Source organism: Electrophorus electricus, chromosome 20 (assembly GCF_013358815.1).
Source record: "Electrophorus electricus isolate fEleEle1 chromosome 20, fEleEle1.pri, whole genome shotgun sequence".
Lineage (NCBI taxonomy): Eukaryota > Metazoa > Chordata > Actinopteri > Gymnotiformes > Gymnotidae > Electrophorus > Electrophorus electricus.
The window spans coordinates 51830-71203 of record NC_049554.1 but is presented as its reverse complement, the minus strand read 5'-3'; the positions used below and the strand labels follow the sequence as shown (position 1 = coordinate 71203).

General features: G+C 42.2%; 1 protein-coding gene and 1 pseudogene across 1 annotated transcript; both read right to left on the bottom strand.

The window, feature by feature from the left end:
* Window positions 1-4509: 4509 nt before the first annotated feature.
* Window positions 4510-9125, bottom strand: LOC113590940 (G-protein coupled receptor 61-like). Its single transcript, XM_027031279.2, has 2 exons — window positions 8796-9125; window positions 4510-7999 (listed from the first exon to the last, which is right to left on the bottom strand). Exon 2 carries the CDS (start codon window positions 7791-7793, stop codon window positions 6375-6377), a length of 1419 nt encoding a protein of 472 aa, XP_026887080.2. The 5' UTR covers window positions 7794-7999; window positions 8796-9125; the 3' UTR covers window positions 4510-6374.
* Window positions 9126-16096: 6971 nt separating this feature from the next.
* LOC113590943 lies at window positions 16097-17905 on the bottom strand (annotated as a pseudogene).
* Window positions 17906-19374: the final 1469 nt, after the last annotated feature.

The window sequence follows — 19374 nt, the reverse complement described above, 5'->3', positions numbered from 1 at the left end:
ACACAACTGTACATGATGATAGTGTCAAGGAGATCTGTGGGATATGTGGACAGGAATTGTGGAACACATTTCAGATTGGATGCTAGGTTTGTGGATGTATGACATGAAAGATTGAGATAGTGTGAGGAAAAAGATACTTAGATGAGTTTGCGAGGTCCGGTAGGTGAGCTGTAGATGAGGAACTCATTGAAAAGAACAGCAAAGTCTTTTGTTGATTACCGCTACAGACGTATACATTCATAGGTTCAGACAAGAAACCTTGAATTTAACAGAATCTAAGGAAGAAGTAATTAAACTCAGAGCCTTCATTAACTAACCAGAGGATGATCACAGAGAAAAACCAAAGCACACTAAAATCTGAAGTTAGAGTCGTCCTAATTTCACTCAGTTCAGTAAGTGCTGAGTCTGTCCCTCAATTCACTCCTAAAGCCAAGGAGAAACTACACCTGCAGTGAGTAATTACAGCTAACAAGCAACTAGGTCCAAACAAGAAGCCTTGAATTAAACAGAATCTAAGGCAAAATAAATCAGTAATTGAATGCTCCTGGGCACAAATGATGTGATGGCTTGTTTGGTTTTTGTTCTGGGCATTTGGAACCTGCATCCAAAGGAGAGTGGAGAGACCTCAATGAAAAATGCATCGTCCTGTATCCTAAAAGCAAGCTTGATGGTATACTCCTCTGAGATTTGGAAAATGCTTGTTACATTAGAGCCAGTGGTTTTCCTACCCATTTTTATCACCTTGTTCAGCATATTCTGGACTGAGACAGTCCTACCCCCAGCAGTGGATGGATAGGTCACCACACTCCGTATAAAGGTTATATAAAACAACCTCAGTGTTTTGTGTCTACGTTAAAAATAGAGCCAATGCTGTGCTTTAGTGTATCTTGCCAGTGTGTTGGCAGTCAAGATGAGTTTAGAGTCAGTAATAGTTCTCAACAGTCCCAAATACTCCTCCACACTCTCAGTGGCTTGTAAAGTAACAGGTTGCAGAGAGGACCTTTTTCTAAAAATCAGCCAGTGTTTCCTTTTGTTTTTGAAATGTTTAAAATGTATTAATTTAATGTATTGTGGTGGGTGGCAACTGACTTGTCCTTGCTGCAAAAGATGTGACCATACATTTGAAGACAGATAGAGGCCAACCCCATGGCCTTCTGTGATAGGGGCCAACCCCATGGCCTTCTGTGATAGGGGCCAACCCCATGGCCTTCTGTGATAGGGGCCAACCCCCATGGCCTTCTGCCAACCCCATGGCCTTCTGTGATAGGGGCCAACCCCATGGCCTTCTGTGATAGAGGCCAACCCCATGGTCTTCTGTGATAGGGGCCAACCCCATGGCCTTCTGTGATAGAGGCCAACCCCATGGCCTTCTGTGATAGGGGCCAACCCCATGGTCTTCTGTGATAGGGGCCAACCCCATGGCCTTCTGTGATAGGGGCCAACCCCATGGCCTTCTGTGATAGGGGCCAACCCCATGGCCTTCTGTGATAGGGGCCAACCCCATGGCCTTCTGTGATAGAGGCCATATCCTTGCTCACAGTGCAGAGATGTTCTGCCATGGCTTTCAATTTGGCAGTACCAACACTTGAGTGAGTGCCTAATAAGTTCTACCATACGCTCCATCTTGGCTACTCTACAAATTCATCCCCCATGTTCCAAAAAAAGTTACCTGTTGTCTTTATCGTGCTGAAGCTGCACATTGATTTGCTGGCTGGCAGGTGGAAGAGTGAGAATGAAACGAGGTGTATGTTTGTTGCAGAATGAGTGCAGTAGAGTGGGAATATGTTATTGCAAAGTGGACATTTACTGTTATTCATCTGATTTTTGCCATCTTTCTAGCATGGTGGTGAGTTTGATCATTAAATTTCACTAGCACTTTGTTACTGAGTACAAATGCATATTAGGTGATTAACATTTTAGTTATCATTTTGAAACCATTATTTCACAATTACATCAAATATGTTAATTAGATTGGGAAATAAATTTTAATTTAAATAAAGCTACTCATAATGTGCCCAAATCTCTGTGGAGAACTGTCAAAATGAAATTTGCAAAATGCAAATGTAAAAGGAGGCTGGTGACTTGTCCGAGATAAACTGCACCTCGCCTTGGTAGTTAGTAAGATTAGCTGGCTGAAGTCGGGGAGGAGATGAGGAGAGAGACAAGCCGGACAGTTTTACCTGCTGATCCCCACGTGAGATGGCTGCTCTTGTGGAATTCACACAAATATATAACATAACATTTATTTAAAGAATATCAAACTAAATATCGCATTTGAGCATAATATCTATACACACTAAAATTTTAAAAGCTTGCTTGCTGTATTAACTACAGTTTGTGGATGCGTGTTTGACATCGGATATTCTAGCCAATGCGGATTAAGCTCTGTCGTCATCCAGTCGCTTCTCGGTGCAGTCCGTGAAACCTGGAGACCTGCAGAAACCTTCGCTGTCACGAAATTATAGCTGCGCCTGAATGTAACCATTGACTGTAACCACTGACTGTAACCGTTGACATGCGCCGGTGACATGCACTTATATCGAGTCAGGCGGCGATCGGTCTGCGCAGCCTAATGGCTTCTCTCGAGTTATACCGGTTAAAGATAACAGATGACAGAAAAAATTTCGTGAGGACATTTTAAAATGCTTAACGTGGAAAAAGCTTAACGTTGCTTAATGCACTAAAGCAATAACATAGGGGCAGCAGATTTTGCTCATTTATTACAGGTTATGAGTTTTCATGAGAATTAATAATAATAATAATAATAATAATAATAATAATAAATTATAATAATACCTATATTATTATTATTATTATTATTATTATTATTATTATTATTATTTTCCAAGTAAAGCATTTTAGAATCCCCCCCCCCCGCCCCCTTGAGGGGTAATTCTATTACTTCCCTTAAAAAGGATATAAGAGGTGTAGCTGTCCCTTTAATTCAGTTGCCACAAAATATATATAATTGATTTATTCTTGATACTAGGTAAATACCACCTTTATGAATCAAACGAGTGTAATTTTAATACCAGTTTCAAAGTTTTTATCACAGCCTTTCCTAATTATATTTATTGCATAACATTTTAATAAAAAAGCTAAAATGATTATGTGCTTATTGGATGAATTTGTAATTATTTATATGTAACGCTCTGTTTATTGTATTGTATATTTTTCTTAATGTAGAAATTTCAAGTAAAACAAACAACAAAGAATATATAAATAAAAACATGTTAAAGCTCATGGTCTAATTATCTCTATTTGCCTCAGGAAATGCATTGATATGTGTTTTTCCCCCCAGTTTGGCTCGACAAACAATTTTCAGGAAAGTTCATTGCTTTTCATTTTTATGTTTTCTTTTCAGACAAGAAAATCAAATGAACATAAGGTACACAGACTGTTTTCCCCAAATAGTTTTCCTTTGTGAAACTGAAAAACATTTGTTGAATTGTGTTCAAAAGATTATAATTTGTGCTGGTGATTTAAAAAGTGCAACTGTGATCCAAATCTGTTAATTTAGGTCAGATTTAGTAATTTATTCAGATTTATTTAGTAATAGCCACTTTAATATTCTTTGGTTTCAAAGGATAATAATACCACCTCTTTCAGATTTACATACTAGACTACCAAAGGTAGTGTTTTGTGACATGTCATATAAAGCACTTCAATTTACTGGCTAATAATGTTTTTCAGTTGCAATCTTTCAGTACACTTATTACAGACTTTTTAGAGAGGGAGACAGAGAGAGAAATGCATGGACAAAGAGAAAGCAGGAAAGAATGAGGGACAGGGGGGTGTGTTTGGAGTAGATTCTCCAGAAATATACTCCTACCACCACCTGTGAAATGTCGCTGCTGATGGTCTCCATGGAAACAAAGATCCCTAGCAGCCAGGAGTGTATGCATGAGACTCGTGCTCTGGGGGGGTGGGGGGGGGGGGGGTGCTGCAGACACACACACAGACCATCATTACAAACACACCCAGTTTCATTATTAGGGACACAGTCACATATGAAGAGTTATAATCTATGGTTCACTAGAGCATTAGGTAACACCCCCTACTGGATGGGCCCAGATCAAAGTTTCGGGTGAGACTGCACACTTCTTTGATGATGTTCATGTTTTTGAAGCTGAAATGTCTACAAAAGGTCACAAGGTTTATAGCACATGGATGCTGTGTGTGTGTGTGTGTGTGTGTGTGTGTGTGTGTGTGTGTTAAATGCAGGGGGGACAAGGAGGAGGAGGTGTGAATGTACAGTTTCTCTCAGCTATGTGTCTGCAACACTAGGAAGCTTATTATGAAACACAAACATTTATTACCCTGATATAGTGGAAGAAATCTTAGCAACTAATTGCACAAACAAACACACACACACACACACACACACACACACACACACACACACACAGACACACACACACACAGGTTGCAGTCCAGCCTTGACCAGATTAAAACCATACTTTGTCTTTCTCACACATACTCACACTCACACAAATGAGCTTGAGGTAGAAAGGGGAAGCTGTTCCATTTTAATAACCATTGTTTATCAACAACACTGAACAGCACAAACAATCCTCCTATCCCTACAGCCCAGAAGATCTGTAGTCATTGCCTCAGAAAGATTTCATTTGTAGCTCTGTTCTATGTGTGCAAGAGAAAAGGGTAGGGCTACTGTATGCACTTGTAAGTGTGTGTGAGTACATGTGAGTACAGAGGAGTCAGGGACACCTGGGTGAAAGAAATGGTCTCCTGCATGAATGTACTGCAGCTTGGTGGAATATTTGGTAATCTGTAAATCATCCTTGTACATAAAAGTTCAGACAACTGATTCCCTATCAGGCATTTGATAGATTCCTTTCCTTGATTATCTGCATGAACATTGATCCTTTGCCGTTGAAATATGGGAAAGCTTGTGGTCTACCTCCGGAGGCTGTGGCACTCCCTGTGGAGCTGCTTTAGGTTACAACTTAAGGTTAGGGTCAGTGTTCAGCCTCAAGGGGAGGGTTTAGCCAGCACCAACTTCACCTGATGCTCAGAAGGTAACATATCTCTCTTGCCCTGTTAGAGCCATCCTGAACACTCATTCACTCACATACACTTTTGTGTCTTTTGTGTGTAAACTGCAATTTTAGCAAATAATCTTAATGTATTTGTATAGTGGATAATTAACCCTCATGAAGGCGGTGAGCACCATTCTTTCCTCTAGTTTGGTGATGGTTATAATGTTTAGTGATTGTATTTTCTTTTCTGTTTGGTTAGTTAGCTCAGGTTTTGTTGCCCACTCTGCAGCTACCTCCTATTGTGTATTTTATTGGATATTCACACATAGAGGAAGAAAAAAATGTGTCTAACACCAACTTATTGCCATCATATGAGGGTATGGTCTTTTTGGTTCAGCTTCATTTTATGCCTATATTTTTGAGACTGTAACCATTTGGTAATGATGTTGTAACACTCTAACTCCCTAATCTCTGAATCACTGACCTTATAGAGATTGTACCATTTGGAGAAACCCTAACCCCATAATGTCTCAATTATTTTGAGAGAAGAAGCCCATCACTGCTGTGTCTGTACTATGGGTCATGGAACAATGTGAATGGGTTATGCTGCTTCCTATGTATTGTGTATTTACGATATTGTACATGTGTATGTAGGTCTGTTCTCTACCTGACCCTTTAGTTACAACATCAACACAAGGTAAAATAACATCTAGGTAAATATATAAATAAAATATAACTTATACATACACAACATTACTCAAACCAGTAATTCAAAATAAGTGAGGAAGGATTTTTGGATTGAGGATTACTGAAAAGACACTTGATATGTAGAAGGAACTCATATAAATAATCAACTATAAAATACACAAGAATGTAATTTTCCCTGAACTCTATAAGATTTTCTCAGGTTCCACTGTGTCCCAAATGCTGAGTGTGTGAATGTGCTTCTAGTTGGGAGAGAGGAGGGGAGAGGATCACTCTGTTCACTCTGATCACTCCAGTGGTACTCCAGTGGATTACTTCTCAAAGGTAAAACAAAAGCTAATCATTCCCAACAATAAAAAAGAAACCCAGAGGTATAAAGCAACAGAAGTGTTGGGTTTCAAGCCTTCAACAATCTCTTTGGCCCCCAGCAGAGTGGCGGTGGCCTAAAACCGCTGCTGTTTTGCAATCAGGATGCAGATAACACCTCACTTACACCTCACTAAGCTCATACTCTCCTCCACGCAATCACCTGATTCAGGTAGAATTTCTGTCAGAAAAATAAACTAAAGAATGTCATACAATAAACAGGAAGTTCACAATACATTAATCAACTAATGCAACTAAGAATGGATTGAAATCCTGGAATGTTGGAATGGAGTTCTCTGTATCCTAGCCATCTGAAATGATAAGACTGTTCTTAACCTGATGCTGCTCCAGAAATTCAGAAGTCTCTTCCACAATTTGTCCAGGGATACGGAAGTCAATAGGGATTGGCTGAGACTGTGGCAGGGGCGGTGCAAGTAAGGGGGAAGATCTATGGGGTGGCGTTTTGGAACTTGAGGCATTTTGTGAGTCCTGGTTGTACATGTTGCAGCCGGTTCCCTGTAGAAACTGCATGAAATTCTCCTCTATAGAGCCCTCACGGCTTGGCAGTCGGTCCTGCTCCTCCTCCGCTGTGGGTGGGAACAGGAAGGGTAGGTGTTTACTGAGCTCCTGCCGTATCTGCCGGTTGAGGCAGCCATAAAAGAAGGGGTTAGAAGTGAAGCAGAAGTAGCCAATCCAGGTGACCACGTCCTCCAGGGGCGGCAGAGCTGCAGGAGGCAGGGACGCTAGTGCTGCATACAGGTGGAAGGAGAAATATGGCATCCAGCAAAACAGAAACTGCCCTCCCACAGCTGCCAGCACAGCTGCTGCTTTGCCCCCTCCAAACGGCCGGTGGGGCATGCCACGGCCACCTACACTTGTCTCGCTGTGGGAGGCGGAGCCTGAGCTGGTTACCATAGTGGAACGGCTGCTCAGGGACTGGGAGCGTCCACGGCGTGGGCTGTCAGACCAGGTGGGCAGGGGGCCGTGCTGCATGGCCGCCACGCGAGCCACCTTAAACATGCTGCAGTACACAACCAGGATGAGGAGCAGTGGGCACAGGAAATACACAAGTGCAAAAAGAACCATGAATGCCACACGATTTGCTCCACCCCCACTCCAGTGCAGAGAGCACCGTCTGTTTGTTTGGGAGGGCGGGGCAGGTACAGTCCCAGCCCCATTGACCTCACCTCCTCCTGTCTCCAGTAAGTGGCCCCGCCCCCCCTGCATTATCCAGGCCAGTAGGGGCAGTGCTGACATAACCAGCGCTTTCACCCAGATCCCGCTAAGGACCCCACCCACCAGCCCAAGGGTCATGCGTACCTCGTAGCGCATGGGGTGAAGGATGTAGTAATATCTCTCCACATTGATGGCACAGATGGACAGGATGGTGGCACTGACCAGGCACACACTGAGGAACAAGTAGCTGCGACACAGAGTCTCGCTAACGAAGGTGCGGCCCGAGAGCATGCCCAGGGGCATAAGTAACAGTGCGCCCAGCAGGTCCACCAGGCACAGGTGGAACACGAACACAAACTTGCGGAGCTGCGGTGCGTTAGCGATGACCAGCATGACAGCTGCATTGCCGACCACAGCCATCGCATCCATGAGGAGCATGACCAGGAGCGCCAGCGACTGGGACACGGCAACCCCGTCTGGTGAGTCAGAGCGAGACTCATTGGCCAACCATGGAGGCGTAGCTGAGGAGTTCCTCTGTGACTCCATAGAGGGACGGGATGAACCAGGCTGGTGATGTTACTCATGGAGCCATGTCCCATCCTTCAGTAGAGGGCTGAGAAAAACCTTACCTTTAACTTTAACTAAACAGCCACAACCTGCTTCACACCAAAAAGGTGTGGATCCCTGCGGATCTTCTGCAGGAGTCCTCTTCATCACCATCATCATTGTTATCTTGGCACTGCAAGCATTTCCTGAACAGAAAAAGAAAGGACAGCCAATCTGATCATAATCGTGAGTTTCAGCAGAGACTCAACTAACCCAAAATCTATTAATCCATTTAAAGGTTACTATCATAAATTGTTCATCTCAAAATTATTATTATAAATTAGTCATCTCCACATACCTGACTAAATCATTTTTTGTATATTGTATGTGTGTGAGTGTGTGAATGATTGAATTTATAGGAATTATAAGAAGGCTCAGGGCTTATGATTATAATTTTTACCATTAAAGGGAACACATTCTCCCCTGCCCAAAATATCAGAAGATTCCACTACAGTTACAAAAATTTGAAAACATGCTTTGATTGTACTGTGGCCTGTGGTTCCTGTATGAATTGAAACACATATACACAGATCTACTGCTCACACTGCACTCATCGAGACTTGAATTTCCATTCAGGGAATGCCTGATACACTAATTCACACCCAGCCACTATGCTTATTTTTAGACAAGTGTGTCCAAGTGTTCTCAACATGCAGAAGCAGACTGTTTTCAGGAAGTGAAAAGCCCGCAATTATGTATTTATGTGTGTTATCTGAGGTATTCTCAGTCATCAGTATTGTTCTCTCCCTCTTTCACACACACACACACACACACACACACACACACACACACACACACACACACACACACACACAAAAACAAAAACAAAACACGCATGCATACAAACACACACACAGGTTGGGGGATCCTGCTTGTTAATTGCTTGTGCTTTTAGTACACATACTTTCAACACATACACACATATAACACCAACCAACATACCTTCTGTGGATAACTCGACCTAGCTAGTGGTGTCCTCAAAACTTCATCATCATCTTCATCTTCGTCATCTTCCTCATCATCATCAGAAGCAGTCAGCATTGAAACACCACCTAGACTGCCCTGTGTCTCCTTTTCTCCTTTCACTCTCCTCCTCCTCTATTTTCTCACCTCCCCTCTCTCTCCCCTCTCTCTCCTGTTCTCTCTCCTCTCCTATGTCTGTTCTTTCTTGTGTGGTGAGAAAGATGATAGAGGAACAGAGGATATCTATTCTGCCTCCTATGGAAGTGAGCAGATTAATCTGTGCTTCTCTCTCTCTCTCTCTCTCTCTCTCTCTCGCACGCACACAGACACACACACACACACACACACACACACACACACACACACACACACACACACACATACACATGCAGTAGCTGCAATGATGGAGAGCAAGAGAGCTATGAGGGAGGGAGCACCTGGAGCTGTTTTCTCCTCTGGGTCCTAGTGCCCAATCCGTGTTAATGGTTTGTATATGTGAGTGTCTATGAGTGAGTGTGTGTGTGTGTGTGTGTGTGTGTGTGTGTGTGTGTGTGTGTGTGTGTGTGTGTGTGTGTGTGTGTGTGTGTGTGTGTGTCTGAGTTCATTGTTTGCATTGTTCTCTCTAGGTCAAGATGAAAACATACATTTACCCTCTCTCTGACATGCCAACTTAGTTTGTTTGTCTCCAGCACTTGTGTCAACATCAGTAATGGGACAGCCCATGCACGATTACAAGAAACAGCCAAACAGGTGTCTTGAGTATGTTAGGTGTGTTTAGTCAAAAAATAAAAACTAAAACTAAAAGTGTATTTATATAGCACTTTTTACAAGAGTTGTTGTCACAAAGCAGCTTTACAAATGTCCAAGTCCAAGCCCCCATTGAGCAAGCCAAAGGTGACAGTAGCAAGGAAAAACTCCCCAGAGCACGAGGAAGAAACCTGGAGAGGAACCGAGACTCAAAGGGGGGGCCTATCGTCCTCTGGCCAACAATGGTCGCCACAATAACAATAATTTAAATAGAAAAATAATTTTTAAACATGTAAAAAAAAGAAACCCATCCCACCCATCAAGGGTAGCAGAGAAGTAGTTGGCTGAGGTTACGGTGTGGTGCGCTACAGGAAGGGACATCAGAGGGAGGTGGGAGTAGCCATGACAGCTGAGATGTGATGAGGCTCAGTAACTGGATGGACTCCAGCAGATCCAGCTATGGCAGCACAGCTAAAGGAAAGAGCCAGAATGAAACACAGGTGTGAGGGCACCCTGGAACATCAGCACTCATCAAACTTGAGTGACAAAAGAGAGGTGAAGTGACAGCACTATACCATCCCAGTTTACCAGAACTCTCAATGCCCATGGACCCCCAGATCTACAACTTTACCTAAGAGGGGAAGTAGTTAATAAAATGCCTGACCGTACAGATTGATTTTCACCCTAGCCTTAAATATTGAGACTGTGTCTGAATCATTTATAGGAAGGTTATTCCATAGTGTGGGAGCTTTGTAGGAAAAGTTTAGTGTTTGTTGAATGTGGCTAGCAAAATTTTCAGCATAGTTGTTGACCTGAAACTTTCATAGTTTGTAAGAATGTACATGTGCATATGTGTGTGCCTGCATGCTTGCGTGTGTATGTGTGTGTGTGTGTGTGTATTTGTGTTTGTGTGTGTGTGTGTGTACAGAAATAACAGATTCTTGCTCTCCGGCTGCCGCAATCACTGCTGCTGCAAATACAATGGTTTCCATGGTAACCCCAAAAATAGAATCCACATTCTGCTCAGAAATAGCAAAGGGCAGCACATCCTCTCTCCCGTCACTTAAACACACACCAGACATCATTAACCACATTATGCTGCCAACACAACTGAACACATCAACACACTTATGTATGCAGATATTCAAGATGGTTCCTATTCTGCTGAATTAGATAACAGATAACTTACATAGTAGATCAGACATTATTATTATTATTATTATACAGCTGTCTCTTCTTTTACCTCCCGGATTTCCCTTCAGCCTGCCACTCACATTCCTTCCACCTTCCTGCATTCAAAACTGTTAATTCTTCTATAATTGCTGACATCATCACTACAACAACCACCAGCTCTCTTTATCTTTTCCATACCTGTCTAACCAAACCATCTGTTCCTGCCTTGGACCCTCATCTCACAGCTATTTTCAATAAATTCCTGCTTCTTGGCCAAGGTCCCTCAGCCTACAAGATCTCTGCAGTTACTCCTATAGTTAAAAAACCTGGCCTTGACACATCTAATCTTAACACCTACCATCCCATTTCTATCCTTCCATTTCTGTCCAAAATCCTTGAACAGGCCGTTGCCAACTTCAAGCCTACCGACAATCTAATAAGCTTTTTGAACAATTTCAATCTGTATTGTGCCTTTTCCAAAGCACAGAGGTCATCAGTGACATTCTCCTGTCTGCAGATGAGGGTACACTTAGTATCCTTATTCTACTTGACCCAAGTGTTGCCTTTCACACTGTATGTTCCTCCACTTCTTCTGTCAAGGCTGTATGAACAGGGCATTGATGGATCTGCCCTGGACTCGTTCAACTCCTACCTAACTGACAGAAAGCAATTTATGGAAACACCCATGGAAACGCCTCCTCCACCTTTGTTGTCACTCAAGGAGTCCCACAAGGCTCAGTTCTGAGACCCATCCTCTTTATCATCTAGATACTTCCCCTTGTTTCATATATATATCATATATATAGCACTTTTTACAAGAGTTGTCACAAAGCAGCTTTACAAATGGCCGAGTCCAAGTCCCCAGTGAACAAGACAAGGGTGACAGTGGCAAGGAAAAGCACTCTAGAGCATGAGGAAGAAACCTGGAGAGGACCCAAGACTCAAAGGGGGGGCCCATTCTCCTCTAGCTGACTATGGACAACACAATAGTAACAATATGGACAGTAAGGAGCAGAATTAGTAGTGAAAGAGAAAAATCCATTAATAATAATAAAATGAAAAAAATAAGCAATTCATGTCTATTCCAGTTCTCTAGAAGTCCTAGTCTGGTATCAATGGTGTGCACATGTCTGAAACCCATCCCACCCATTAAGTGTAGTAGAGAAGTAGTTGGCTGGGGTGGAGTTGTAGTGAGCTACAGCAGGGGACATCAGGGGGTGGTGGGAGTAGCCATGGCAGTTATGACGGGTTGAGGCTCAGTAACATCATGGGTAGGTGTACCTTAGCAGAAAGACAGAATAGATTCTTAAGCATGTCCAGTTACAAGGGTGTGTAAATTACATTTACAGCATTTAGCTGTAATTTAGCTGATACTTTCATCAAAGCAACTTACACTTATGAGTGAGTACATCTTGAGGGTGAAGGGCCTTGCTCAGGGGCCTAACAGTGGCAACAGTGGGGCTTGAACCAGCAACCTTCCAATTACAAGTCAAGCACCTTAACTACTGAGCTGCCACTGCCCTATTAGTAGTTAATTTTTATTAAATTAGGAAACTATAATGTGCAAAGCTGGACTCCGGCGATCTAACTATGGCAGCATAGCTAAAAGAATAGAGCCAGAAGGAAACAGGCATGAGGGCACCCAGGAACATCAGCACTCTGCCGTTCCCAGTCAACAAACTTGAGTGACAAAAGAGAGGTGAAGTGACAGCACCATACCATTCCAGTTTACCATAACTCTCAATACCCATGGACCCCCAGATCTACACCTTTACCTAAGATGGGAAGTAGTTAATAATAAAATGACAGTCTATCCTTAAATATTGAGATTGTGCCTGAGTCTTGAACATTTACAGGAAGGTTATTCCATAGTGTGGGAGCTTTATAGGAACAGTTTAGTGTTTGTTGAATGTGGATAACAAAATTTGCATCATAGTTGTTGACCTGAAACTTTCAGAGTTTGCATATGTGTGTGCCTGCATGCCTGTGTGTGTGTGTGTGTGTGTGTGTGTGTGTGTGTGTGTGTGTGTGTACAGAAATATCAAATTCTTGCTGTCTGGCTGCTCCAATCACTGCTGCTGTAAATACTATGGTTTCCATGGTAACCCCATAAATGTGCAGTGAGCAGCATAAAATGACACATATCGGTTGACAGATGACTTGATTTTAAATCGCTAAAACAGTGAGGATCTATATATATATATATATATATATATATATATATATATATATATATATATATATATATATATATATACATACACATATGTGAGTGTGTGTGTATGTGCGTGTGTTTGTGAGAGAAAAGATTCCAGGTGAGTTTCCAGAGAAACAGGATGTTTTGTACAGAGGTCTTTCATGAGCATTGCAAGCAAAGTGCCATATAGCAAACCATATATCTGAAGAAAATTCCAGGTGTACTGCACAGTTGATGAAGGACCACTGTCTGATATGTCCTGTTTCTCTGGAAACTTTGTGTACTTCACTATAATTCTGAATATATAATGAGAGATTAAAATACAGCAAGCTATTCATAATTGTAGTGAATATGAATATCTATCTGATCAGCCTACATAAGCTCTGCCTGAGCCAGAATTGTGTGACCCATTTCCCACTGATGCTCTTCAAGGACTGGCACTGGCTGGAGAAGCTACACCTGCTTGATTTTGAGGTTTTGAGACTAGCACAAATTTTGCTAATTCAGTTTTTGTGGTCGCAATTTGCATTAACTCTAGATTGTGACGAGTCATCAGATGAATGGCAATTAATTGCAAAGTTATTCCTTGCCATGAAAATTAACTTAATCAAACTTTTTTAAACCACATCTTCAACTATTTTAAAACTTTTTTTTTCAAATATTGTTAGTCATTTAAAAAGCCTTTTAAAAAGTATGTTAGGTGTTTATAGATTATTAGGAACAGTGAGCGGGGGAAGTTTACGCTCTCAGAAAAGACATTTAATTAGACACACAGGAACAAAAACACATAGAAGTAAAACCCAGTTATAATAGGTTCACTTATAATAATTAATTCTGAAATAGTCCTGCAATAAATGATAATTGTGAAAGCCATTGTGACTAAGCTGCATAATCAGTAATCAATAAAATGTTTTATTTGACTTGTTGATACAATTTTCATATATTATGCAAAAAAACGACTTGCTTTAGAATAGTTTCTTCAACGTCTTTGCAATAAAGACTATGTTTATGTCATCAGCACACAGTAGCTGTCGATTGACTGCAAGCCTAAAAACAACCTGCAGAACATTTCTTTTAATCATGATTCTCAGTTTGAAAGAGAGAGAGAAAAAAAAAACTCTACCAGCAGTTATGTGGACAAGATGGGAGAAGACAAGGATCCAGAGAGAAATAAAGTGGGTTCAGAAAACTTCATGGGGTATTCTGAAACGATGGGAGTCACTTTCTTCTCCTTATTTTGACAAAGTGAGTTACTTCTGTCATGTTAACAATTTAGTTTGACTGGCTGTGCTTTGAAAAGGTCTGTGGCATCTAGGTCAGTTCTATTTTGTTTGAACCTTGAGCACAAGAGCAAGGTGGCATAACAGAAGTAACACTGCTTTCTCCACAGGAAAGCACTGGAAAGGGCAGCACAAAGATTTTGCCACTCATCATCTGAAAGCACCCTTAGCAAGTTCCATGTAGTAAAATAGCAATTTCTTGAGCAGCTAAATATGGAGAACAGTTCAGTTCAGAGCAGGTAGAAACCATTTGTGTTCCACAGCCTCCTGCCAAACTTCAAAGGAGCACCCAGTGCCTGAACCCTGATGTCTCAAACCCACAGAAGAGACACAGATGTTCTCAAACTCACTTTCAAAGCAGATAATGCTGCTTGAGACAATTTATTTAAACTAAGAACAAAATCCTATCAAGTGCAATTTGTGGTGTGCAACAGAGCTACAGTTCTTTTGTTAGAGAAAAAGGGAAAGTGAATAGAGTCATATATACATATAATATATGTATTTATCTTGCATATATATATTTTTCTCTATGCACCCCTGTTTTCTTTTCCTCAGTTTGGACAGAGCACTCTCCACCATTTCATTGCGAGTTATACTGTGTATGACTATGTATGTGACGAATAAACCAAACTTGAACTTGAACTTGAACTTGAGTCGCAGGCAAAAGCACTGCAATACAGTGCTCATTGAAGCTACCAACAAAAATGTGATAAACCAAAAAATAGAAGGTTTACCAAATTTCTTCAAACTTTCATGTACCAGTTGGAGATGTTCAAATGACACAGACCTGCACACACTACTCTCAAATACCAGGAAACACCATACAAGCTATTGCCAATTCATATTTACAGTTAAGTAGAAGTACAAGGGGCATTGTGTGAAACCATTGCCTATTATGCAATATTATGTTATGCTTTAAAATGTGATGGTTTTGCTTTTTCATTAAACCAGGTTAATTTGCTGAAAATATAAGAAGGAAAATCATTGGTAAAACCTGTATGTAAACCTCAAATGGCAAATGGACCACACATTATAATCCAAAATTCCAATTACATTACGTACATTTTCAACAGAATAACAAAATGTACAATTATCCAATACAGCGTTAAAAACTTGAAGAGCTTCACTATTGTATCTGTATTGTATCTAAATTTATTTGTCATCAATTTTCCAGACACTGATGTTCAGCTACAAAAAGAAGGCAGTGTTCAGTCCCAGTATTATACAGAACCCACATTACACACTATACAACAATTTTGGGCTTGGCAATTTATTTTGCTGGGTCATGTGTGTTAAAGCAGGAAAAAAAAACATATAATGCATATGAATTGTTAACCACTTGCCTTAGAGAAGCAAATTATTACTGATCTTCAAATAAAATCTACCAAAATACTGAAAATAATTGTATTATAGCTACTGCCATTTCTCATTTCCAGGTGCTCAGATTACAGGCAGAAGGGTTGGGTAATACCAGTTATCTATCTGGGCAGTTCCAACTTTTTAATCTACATATTAAAAACACACCAAACAGCAGCTGAATGTTGCCAATAAAAAAATATAAAGTATTAACTGGGAATGTAGGTGTGGCTGTAACTGATGACCGTACAAGTCGTGTGAAATGCAGAACGGATATTCAATCTGCAGTTACTGTTCATGCTTTTGTTATATGTACTGTATTTTAATTAGCAACAATGATTTCCAGTTTCTCACATTTGAGGAAAAAGGCGAGGCTAGGAAAACATATACATTCTGAAAACCAGGACAGCTTGTTCCAGTTCATCATGAAGACCAAGTAAGAATTGTAATAAAGGGGAACATAAACAAGCCATTTATTTCTACTGTATATCTTATGACCCAGTGCACTGTGGTATCAGACACTATAATTACAGGATGTTTTTGTCCTTGACATTTTTAGTGCACTGTGATGCTGCCCGCACAATCACCATGACCAGGAAGTCCTCTGATTTGGCAAGTGCTTTGGCTGTGGAGTCTAGAAACTGCTGGGAGAAATCGCATGGTGGAAATACATGCAGCACCAATACACTCTCCTTGTCTCTGCTGCCCCCTGCTGGTATATCGATAACTCCTGCAGCCTGTTTCTACTTCAGGTAGGACGCCAGGTTCCTGAGTGGCCGTTCAGTCAGGCCGCCTGCCACCTCCTCTCCGCTTGGCATGGCCAGCAACATAATATGGCCGGCAGGACTAGCCGCTGCCGTGTGCAGCAATACCTCATCCAGTTTGCGAGGGTCCAGGCACAGCCTCTGTGTGATGCACAGCTGCGGGGGATGTGTCTGGGCAAGGTTGTGCAGGCTGGCAGCTGCCTGCAGCTCCCCTTGCAGGAGGTGTATGTCTGTGGGAAAACAGCTATTCTTGAGTTGCAGAAGGCCATGCCACACCCTGTGCTGCTCATTTGTGATCAGCCTGAAGCAGGGAGACACCTGCTCTGGCCTTACCCCGTGTCATCACTGGTCCCGTGCTTGCCCTCACATGCCAGAACAAGGCTCAAGTGGAGGTGTCTGCCTGGAGACATCCTGTCCACATGAAGAAGCCACTCACAGTCTCTGGTTTGGCCACTGCTCCCAGAACTGTGCTCGGGCAAGTTGCGAGGGTGCCGACGCACACCCTCGTCTCTTTCTGGTAAGCGGTTTGCTGTCTGGTGCTTCTGGAGGGGGTCATGTACCTGCAGCTCATGCCGCAAAGTCCACGCCCTCTGAGTACTACATTCACGTTCCAACACGGCCCCACCCATTCCCCCAGCCCGAGGCATTGTGGGCCAATCTGCGGGGAACAGCAATGCATCACTGAGATGCAGAGATGGCGGTGTCCTGTCCCTCACTCCCCCGCAGGGCAGTAATGGTTCTGGCAGCAGTTCATAGTGAGGGAAGGGTTGCAAGTTCCGCTGTTCTGCGCCAGCAAAGTCCACTCTTAGGCACCGATTGGGGCCTCCTAGTGGGAAGCCACGCATGTGGACACAGGCTGCCTGCGCTGCATCCAGACTCTCATACTGAATGTAGGCCCAGGGCTCCGCCTTCCGATAGTGGACAGTCTTGACGGTGCCAAAACGGTCAAACTCACGGGCAAGGGTGGCCAGTGGGACCCATGGGCCTAGATCATCTGCCCACAGGCGCGTGGTGGATGTGGCCTTGCCGTAACCAATTTTTATAGGACTGCAGCCCACGACTCTGCCTGCAATGCTAACCTTCGCACGGTGAGCCATGTCTAGATTCTGAAACTTCAGGAAGCCATATGTGCTGTTCTGTACCCTGGTGGGCCATTTGATGTCCACTTCAGTGATTAAACTGAACCTATCAAAAGCCCGACACAGGTAATTTTCCATCACCATGGCATCCAGGTTGCCCAGAAACAGCGTTCTGTTTGCCCTGTGATCATCCTCAGGGGAAATAATGTCCTCCTCACAAAAAGCCATGCGCTCTAGGAGAAAAGGAAAATAGTCCTCATGTCAAACAGAGAGAAATCTCTCTCCCTTTCTGCAGGATGAGGGGGAGCCATGCCAGGGCTAACTGCTGGAGTCTGGAATCCCTGCAGCTAATTCCACTGCGTGACAGCGGTGTCTGGCCATATAACGGCCTCTGACCAGCAACGGCTGCATAGGTGCTACTATCCAAAGTAAGTCTGCCACGATTCCTGCTACCTGGGGCCAAGACGGTGTTATTCCCATGTCGGCATGCCATGGTTTTGTCGAGATCCTGCCCATCCCTCTTTTCACCTAGTAAACTCTTTTCGATACATTCACTTTTGGGTGAGTTATTCCCGCTGCGGGTTGCAGAGGAAACTCCTGTTTCACATGTAGCTCGGTGGCTTCCTCCCTCGTCTCGTTCATCTGGAGCGTTTCTTTATTGGTGAATGTTCCTTACCTTTCATTTTCTTTAAACGTAGCTAACTTAGTTATCCATAATGATTATTGCTAGCAATAATTATCAAAAACTCTAAAAGAAGGTTCCTGGCTTTAACGTTTTTTTTTGCACTTTATGCTACACAGTAGCCATTTTGAAATTGGGCAACCTTGGTGTTGGAAGAATGGTACTCAAGATATTGCATGAAACCCTCGGAAATAAATGTACTTATTGTTTATAGCACTTATCATTGTTTAAGATAGACCTTATTTATTTTGCACTTCTAGCTATCAGCATTCATCCCTGTATTCTACAGTATTCTAGTTCATTGGTATGTTTAATTCTAACCTACTATACTGTACTTGGATATATTCTATGAGTAAATGACAAAGCACTTTTGTAAGTCGCTCTGGATAAGACCGTCTGCTAAATGCTGTAAATGTAAATGTAATGTAAATGTAAATGTAAAAAAATGTTTTTGTTGGTTCACCCCAAAATCAAATAAACCTTTTATGTCTAAATTGAATGCATCCACCTCATCTTCTGCTCGCTGATATAATCGAGTCAAAGTCATTTGTGACTATAAAGGTAAAATTGTCTTTTGTCGCTCTATGTAGCAGAGGCCTTCTTTTTAATATGATCAGATTAGACCAGCATTTACAGCTTTGTTATGCACATGATTGGGGAATGTTGAGAGTCAAAACTGGGAGACATTTCATTCCACATGTCTTTGTGCCTGAGCAAGCGACTATAACGTGTACCTTTTATACTGCATTTGGGTGGTAGTGGTACTATGTCATTCCAGCAAATGGTAGAATAGCACCATATAAAACAACATAATACAGTAAGAGCAAAGTCGAAATTTACTTATTAAGTATAAAATTTATAATGTCAAACTCACGAGCAAATGTAAGTTTCTATTGTCAACTACTGTATGCTGTGAGCCACTGGTAGACCAAAGACAACATCCTTGTATGTGCAAACGTACTTGGCCGATAAAGCCTGATTCTGGAAATAATCATTAATCCTGTCTTCGTTGAAGACACAGTTAATAGTGTTTGACATGCAGATATTACCCTTATGCACTATAAATTAAGCTTCAGGTAGTGCATCAATTTTCAAAGCAGTTTCAAAAAGATTGAAACGGTGGAGAAGGTCATTTTTTAGAAACCTCAACCTTCAGCAGTCCTTCCAAAGCCTCTCCCCCAAACACACGGATGTGCACTGCCTGACTACAGACTGGGGGAAGCGAGCTGGGGTCTGTGCTAGGCTAAAAGCTAATCCTAGCAGACCAGCTCTACCATCTC

Bases quoted from the DNA above. Each gene is read 5' to 3' on its own strand.
- LOC113590940 (XM_027031279.2), bottom strand. From the start codon at position 7,793: ATGGAGTCACAGAGGAACTCCTCAGCTACGCCTCCATGGTTGGCCAAT.